We start from the raw sequence: 7,731 nt of genomic DNA, 5'->3' as shown, positions 1-7,731 counted from the left end.
ATGAAATGGGTCTGAAGCTTCATAACAGGTTCTCTTACCCTCCTCTTCTCTCAGCCCGTTGCAGCGTGAGTTCAACTCTCCGTCATGCTTATATGCGCTCACTCTATTCGTAGACTCCAAGTCAAGGATCCCAATAATGAATGGAAGTGGGTCAAATATGTCCCAGGAGGCATCACCTGCAATGCAGCCGACACCTTGTCATTCTTAACGAAGGTGATGGCGGAGTGATTTCGATGTGAGATATATATTCATTACTGCCTCAATGTAGGGATATATCAGAAGTACCATTCATCGCGTCGTCCGTCCTCCTCCCGACCAAACGCATCTTGAACGTCTCGGGCTCTTCTATTTTGCAAGACCAGGTGATGATGTACCGATGGTTCCTGCTCCGAGTCCTGTTCTCTTCCGCGAAGGGTTGGTGACCGAAGACGAAACCAAAGTCAATGAAGACTCTGTCAGTGGATATGGTCTGTAATGGGTCCCCCAAGTTTTTAATGAATTACTCATGGTTTTCACCTCTAGAGTATGTCCGTGCGCGAGTGAAGAATGTCCATGACCGGACGAAGACTCGTATCGCTGAGAATAAACCGGATGCGGTCTTCCAGGTTAAGAACCTTGTGGTGCAAGACTATTATGTCTGAGGAGGTTCATTGCAAGGCTGTGTACTAATCTTGTCGCTCATTGGAATGGTGTCGCTTCAGAGCACGCAACCGGGATTTTGTACATTTTCTGAACTTCAAGCATATCAATATCCAGTACACCCTGAATTTCATACTACTGTATGTTCAACCCCAATTGCGAGATGGCGATTCCACGCGAGCCTTCTTCATGCTTCACCTTCCGAGTGCCCGGGCGCTGTACCGCTCATTCTCAAATTCTTGCCATGTGGCGCTACGTCATTACAAATTGTCCAATGCCTCAGAGAATTTCATGCCAGAGCCCTCTGAGAGATATTCTGACATTCTGCTCCTAACTTTACGCCACTGTGCAGCCCCAGAAAATGACCATGCAGCAAATTATGCACAAGGAAGACAAACTGCCAGGGATGTGGGGGCTACGGAAGGATACGGGAACGCGGCCACCCGTGATCGAGTGCGTTGCTACTACTCTCGACGTTTAGAGCAGATAATAATTGACAATTGACGTTTCATGTTATCAGGTGGTCTACCTCCTTTTCGGCGCGCTTTATTAGTGGGCGCTAATGCTATCGTTCTATATTTCCTTTCCCCAGAATGTGTTGGATCTGTCGTGTCTTCATACCGAACGCCCAGCCTGAGGAGCCGCGGCCGCCTCTTCCTCCATATCTTGCCTATGAGCTCGCTATGCTGCGACGGAAGAGGAACGCGCCGTGGAAGCATCATCTCATCGACCGGAATTTGTGGGAGAAGGGATTTCCTTCCCAACGTAGGCAGTGGCTCGTTGCTCTCAGTCACATCCAGAGAATAATCAAAACACGATAACCGTCGCTCGCCTCACATTGCGCCGCGTAACCTTAAACATCCTCCTTCCCAAAAGAATCTGATCATACCCTTCCAGATATTTGGCTTTCTGGGGAGCGGCGCTGGAAGTGGTCTGTATTCCGTCACAACTTCGTCCTCCATATTTTGCAGTTCCATTTCCTTTATCCACTTGGCCAGTCTATCCCAGCTCGTGTATCTGTTATGACCCCAGAAACGCTCCTCAGGCGTCTTTGGTGGTGGACGGATGTTGGCGGCGTCGAACCCTAGTTCAGGGACTCCCGGGTCGATATCCGTCTCAAAGGTCTTCGACTAACACGGAGTGATGCCTTCATGAAAAAAGTCACTCCTTTTTGCTCAAAGGAAGGGCCCATGTCTCCTCGATAATGAAAGCAATGATTTCGGATGGAAAGTAAGGAAAACAGCCAATATCCGAGAGTGGCTTCGATGAACTCATGGCGGTTTCGGTTAGGGATATTCCGATTCGAGGTGTAGGTTTATATTGGTCCGGTATCCGCGTACATGGTGAAATTTACTGCTCTAACTTCTCCCATGATTGCATGTTCATTTCCATTCACTGCCGTCCTTTCTCACCAGTGAAATGGCAGCCTTCTGGTCTGATGCCAGAAATGTGTCAATACATGATGGACACGCTAAAAATCAGATGCTGCAAGAGCTCTTGAACTTGATGGAACAGCCACTTCCAGTGATAAACTGATGCTGTATCAAGTTTATACAGTCATATCAGAGTTCACTATATGTGCTTGTTGATTAAGAGCTTCAAAGCCTGTAGACAGTCAGCTCAAGATAAAGTGGTAAGAATAAACTTTAGCTCAAAGCTGGAGATATACAGCAAGAGCTATCCTACTTATATACTGTTCATTAATAGAGATAAATATACTACTACTAATTGTGTCTGTCCAAGTCATTGTGCTCTTTGTTCTTAAGTATTATAACTACCTATAAAAGAGTTGTTATCTATCATTGAGAGGCATTGCTGCATTGGAGAACAATGATGAATTCATCATTGTGATAACTAAGCCTGTTCCACAGTCCTAAGTGCTGAGCTAGGTGCTCTGACTAAGCAGAAATAGGAGTCAAGTAAGAATGAAAGTGAAAAAATCATAACAAAGAGAAACTTGATATCCTTGACATAAGAGCTTGGAATAAGACTATTGAGATATTATGGATAAAAAAACTCCTCTCTGAGAAAAAACCAATCTGGATGTACTTTATGCATTATATTATAGCTTAAAAAGGATCTAAAACAGAGAAAAACATAAGTGAGGAAATCAAGATAAACATCTTCCTGCAGTTCTTCAATACTAAGAAATCAGAGCTATCCTCAACTTACAATAGATCCTGAACATTGCAAAAGAAACTGGACTATATGCTGAGGAGATCACCTTTTCTAGAGAGATCCTTTGCAGTCATCTGATCTGGTATCATTCCAAAGCAAATCCAAAAATTCATCTGCTCACAAGATCAGCAGCAAGTGTATATATTAGAAAAAATCACAAGCTATAAAAAGTGAGAGAAGCCAAAGAGCTCTTTCTTTTTCTTGACAACTTTAATCATAGTAATGTAAGCCAAGATCCAAGATGCATATGCCACATATGTGAAGCCATGTTAGAAAATTTAGGCTGTCAGAAACTAGATGATTGCTTACTCTATGATAAAGAACTTCTAGACACCCTCTTAAGAAAATGAGACCCTTACTTTATGCTTCCAGAGAACTGCAAAGAAGATCCTGCTTAATTAGATGAGAGATATGAATTTGACTGGTGAGTGACAGTCAATAGGCCAATCACAAATACCTTTTATATTTTTATGAAAGGCAAAATCTGTAATGAACTGCCAGATTTAAAAATCAGTGTGAACTCCACAATGTGATCCTAGCAGCTACAGATAGCTCCTGCCTCAAAAACAGAATAGCAGAGGTGAGGGCAGGCACAGAAATCTTTGTGAAAGGAGAAACCAACCTTGAATTAGCAATAAGAGTTTCACTAAATCTTCAACAGTCCAACCAAGTTGGCAAGGCAGTGGCAATAAAAGTCCTAGCAGAAAGCATTGACATCAGAGTCATGCTCCATGACACTAACTCAAAATACATCTCAAAGCATCTCACAACTTCCAGACAAGGAACAGAAGACACAAGATACATCAGTGTTTCTAACAAAGAGATTCTTTAAGCTATAATAGTGAGCTATTAAGAAAGAAAACAGATATCAACTCTGAATTAGATAAAAGAGCACAGTGATTATCAGAAAATGAGAGAGCGGACCATCTGGTTGAGAAAGATGCATGAAAAAAACTAACAGAATTTATAAAAATAGAGATTCCACTCACTCTTTGTATAACAGGTGTTGCACTTCTCAAGCTATTCCAAATTCTGGCATATAAAGCCTTCAGAGAATACTCCAACCACAACCTTCCTTATTAATAAACAACTAACTCAGTTTCCACTTGAATATGTGTAGAAGACTGAAGTACATTGAAGGAAAAAAAATCTTTATATACTAGTGATCATGCTACTGAATGTATCTAAGAATAACTATTATCTGAATAACCCAATAGAGGATGTTGACTGGTGCTCTTGACACACTCTCTGAAGTCAATGTCCATGAAGTTATAATCCAGTGAACCTCATACAGTGAAGGAGATCTGTTGTGTGGAGCTTGAAAATAGTTTTAGTAAAGACATCTACAAGATTATCTTCAGATGAGATGTATTTGATATCAATTTTATGAGGTTGTACTGCCTCTCATATCTAATGATAGTCCAGGGTAAAATATTTTGATTTGCTATATCCTTTTGTTGATTTGGTGAGATCTATAGTACTGTTATTGTTGCACCATAGTGGGTAAGGCCAGTCCTTTATTATCTCTAACTCATCCAGGAAGTATCCTATCCACACAGACTGTTGTCCACTATAAACTGTAGTGATATATTCTGTCTCTGTTGTTGACAATGCAACACTTTTCTGAGCTCTGCTACTCTATGAAACTGGACCTCTGGCCATTTTGAAGACATATCTCATAGTAGACTTTTCAGTAGTTCTGTCATCCCTATGAGATGAGTTGATGTAGCCAACTGGAGTAAGGCTATCATCAGAGTTGGATTCTTTCTGGTACATGATCTTGTATGAAATCATTCTCTTTAAATATGCTAAGACATGCATGACTCTACTCCAATGGATTGGTCTAGAGTCCAAAGCAAAAACATTAGAGATAATTTATAGCAAATGCAATGTCTGAATATGTATTATTCACAATGTGGTTCAGGGATTCCAATATGGCTTTATAGTCTTTGTCTTCTATAAACTGTTTGTCAGACTCAAGAATTGGTCTTGGTTGTGTATCCAATGCTGTCAGTGTTCCAATCAGTAATGGAGTAGCTTTGGGCTTGCAATCAAGCATACTGAAACATTCTAATATCTTCATAATAAGATTCTTTTGGTGCAATGAAATAGATCTATTTGAGTCATCAAATTCAATAGTCATCTCAAGCATACTGTTGTGCTTCTCTAGATCCTTCATATTATACATCTCACCTATCTCCTTCCTCATCAGTTCATCCTCAGCCTTAGATGAAGATGCATCAGATACATCATCAGTGTATGTGCAGGTAATCATTTATTCTCCCTCTTATTTCAAGAGTCTAACATATGAATCTGCTTATGACTGAATATAGCCAAGTGCTATAAGAGATTTGTTTAACTTGTTGAACCATGCATTACTGGCATTCATTGTTCTGTATATTACATGGTGCATTTTAAGAATGTAATCATCTGGTGATAAGTCCCTAGTTATAATCTCTTCATACTCTTGTGATAGATTCATATAGTTTTCACTCTAAGGTTTAGCACTTTAGCATTTAGGTATGTGCCTATGAAATCTATGAGCCAGAAATCCAATCCTTGTGCAGCAACAATAGTGAAGAACATTTGGAGTGATTCATATCAAATGATGGCTGCAAATAATTTGAAGTAGTGAAGATCTTTGATCACATAGCATAGGCTGCTTTAAACATGAATGAACTCTACTGATTGGCACTTTTCAGACTACACTTCTTCAGAGACCTTTCCAGAGTGCCTAGCTGAAGGCAATAGGTTTTTAATCTTTATCATATAGTTGCAAGCTTCTGCCCACTATCCATATGTCATCTTTGCTTCAATTAGCATCACTCTAATAGTTCTAAAAATAACACCAAATGCTCATTCCATCACTCTATTCACAGCTGATGAATATGGAGCTGTGAATAATAGGATTACTCTATGATTTTCAGCCTAATCACACCAAAGTTTGCAATCAAACTCATTGTCACAATGGATTTTCTTCAACTTCTTTCCTATCTGTCTTTCTGCCATTACTGTGAATGAATCAAGGGCTGACAGTATGATTACAGTATTTCTATCAGATATGAAGTATGGTTGTTGGCATGACAATGCATCATCTGTAAATTCTATGGTATAATAGACACCACTAATTGATTTAACTCTTATAGAGCTCCATATACCCAAAGCAACTAATGCAAGTAACTCTGTCTCTGGCATTATCACAGCATCAAAAGGCCTTCATTTTTGGTTTTCAAGAATGCAGGATTCACACTTCTTAGGTGTTATATGCATGCTGCCAGCCTCCATGTCACTTCAACTAATCATGGATTCAATCACCAAAACTCACTGGACTCTGCCCATTTCCTATTATCTATTAATTTCATTTTCATCATTATCATTTTGCATCCATATTTCATATTGTAATATCTAGATCCCAAACTCAGTAGTGAATATTGACATCAGAACCCAATAGAACCTGACTCAGAATTAGCTACTATTAATATATAAAGCCATGTAGAATCATTGTAACTACTTAGTTCAAATATCAACTTGGATAGCTATCTACACTTTATACTCACTTTAACTTCTTCTTTCTCATCTGTCAGATTCCACTCCAAAGGATACTTCTGTTCACTTCTCTAATGGAACTCTGTTCCATCCATCCAAATTCTTGGGCCCTGACTCAAGGGTGATGTTGCTAATAGCTTCATTGATACTCATGCACTCTGCCAGTCTCTGCACATGCACTCAAACCCACTTGATTGGCACATTCCTAACAGTATATTCAAACTCAAACTCTTGAGTCAAAAATTTTTATCATGTCCACTATATTTACCCAATCTACAGAAGCCAACTCTGAACAAACTCAGCCTACTCATCACAACATATTTTCTATGGAAGACATCCTGGCCTTCACCTCAAAGGAACAACTAGGTCTTTTTAGATCAGCCTCCAGTGGAGAACAACCTTTCCATAGGGAAACTTACAATCACTCTAGCTTCACTGTCTGCCAACCTAATTATGATGATTTCTCTAACTCTTTTAATGCCATCAGCATCCCAACCAATGGAGCCCAATGGGCCAGCCTGATGTACAGTGTCTAAATTGACCCTCTAGATCTCTTATCTCTGAGCAACATGCATGGGAATTCAGACAGCCCAGACTCTGAGGGCAGAGGTGAAGACACCTCTACTCATACTCTCATCTGATGGGAATCAGGTGGTAACTCATCAAACTCTTTTCCAGGAGGGCCAAGTGGTCTAAGAGGTTCAGGTGATCCCAATGGCTCAGGCAGCTCTAACAGCCCCACAGGAAGCAATAATCTAAACCAGCAGGACATGTTCCTAGAATTCATGAACCTGTTATGAGGAGTCTCTACTTCTCTCAATAATCTTAAACCAGCCACTATTCACACCAAAATCAAGGAACTGAAACTATTTAACAGCTCTGACCCTTGCAAACTGAAGGCCTTCATTGTTTCCCTCCAGTTGAACTTCAATGACAGACCTACTGCATCTGCAATAGATACTAGTAAGATCAACCATGCCATTTCCTTTCTTACTAACACCACACTTAACTGGTTCCAATCAGACATTCTTAACCCTAATCTGTGGAACCCACCAGTCTGGCAATTCTTCTACATAGCTTTCTTGGATGAGCTTTGTAGCAACTTTGGCCCCTTCAATGCTATCAGAGATGCTGAAGATGCATTAGAACATCTTTGGATGCATGATGGAGAGTGAATCATGAAGTACATAGTTCAATTCAATCAGTATGCCTTATAAATCAGATATAGAGACAACTCTCTCTGCTATGCCTTCTACTATGGCCTCTGTACTCACATCAAGGATGATATGGCTCACCATGGGAAGCCTGGCAACCTCTATGACATGCATCTCTTTGCCCAAGAACTCAATACTTGTTACTGGACTCAGA

General features: G+C 40.3%; 3 protein-coding genes across 3 annotated transcripts; 2 read left to right on the top strand and 1 right to left on the bottom strand.

The window, feature by feature from the left end:
* Positions 1-27: 27 nt before the first annotated feature.
* On the top strand, positions 28-228 carry BT62DRAFT_913827 (uncharacterized protein; the record flags this gene model as incomplete). Its single annotated transcript, XM_043183897.1, has 2 exons — positions 28-65; positions 114-228. Coding segments are annotated over 2 exons (153 nt in total), but the record flags the coding sequence as incomplete, so codon positions are not given.
* Positions 229-3,334: 3,106 nt separating this feature from the next.
* BT62DRAFT_913818 (uncharacterized protein) lies at positions 3,335-3,649 on the top strand (the record flags this gene model as incomplete). Its single annotated transcript, XM_043183896.1, has 1 exon — positions 3,335-3,649. A coding segment is annotated over one exon (315 nt), but the record flags the coding sequence as incomplete, so codon positions are not given.
* Positions 3,650-5,134: 1,485 nt separating this feature from the next.
* BT62DRAFT_913800 (uncharacterized protein) lies at positions 5,135-5,418 on the bottom strand (the record flags this gene model as incomplete). Its single annotated transcript, XM_043183895.1, is given in 2 exon segments — positions 5,135-5,311; positions 5,326-5,418. Coding segments are annotated over 2 exon segments (270 nt in total), but the record flags the coding sequence as incomplete, so codon positions are not given.
* Between the last annotated feature and the right edge of the window lie 2,313 nt (positions 5,419-7,731).

Source organism: Guyanagaster necrorhizus (assembly GCF_019112545.1).
Source record: "Guyanagaster necrorhizus MCA 3950 unplaced genomic scaffold BT62scaffold_75, whole genome shotgun sequence".
Taxonomy (NCBI): Eukaryota; Fungi; Basidiomycota; class Agaricomycetes; order Agaricales; family Physalacriaceae; genus Guyanagaster; species Guyanagaster necrorhizus.
The sequence above is the reverse complement of the archived record's forward strand: the minus strand, read 5'-3'. Positions and strand labels throughout refer to the sequence as shown.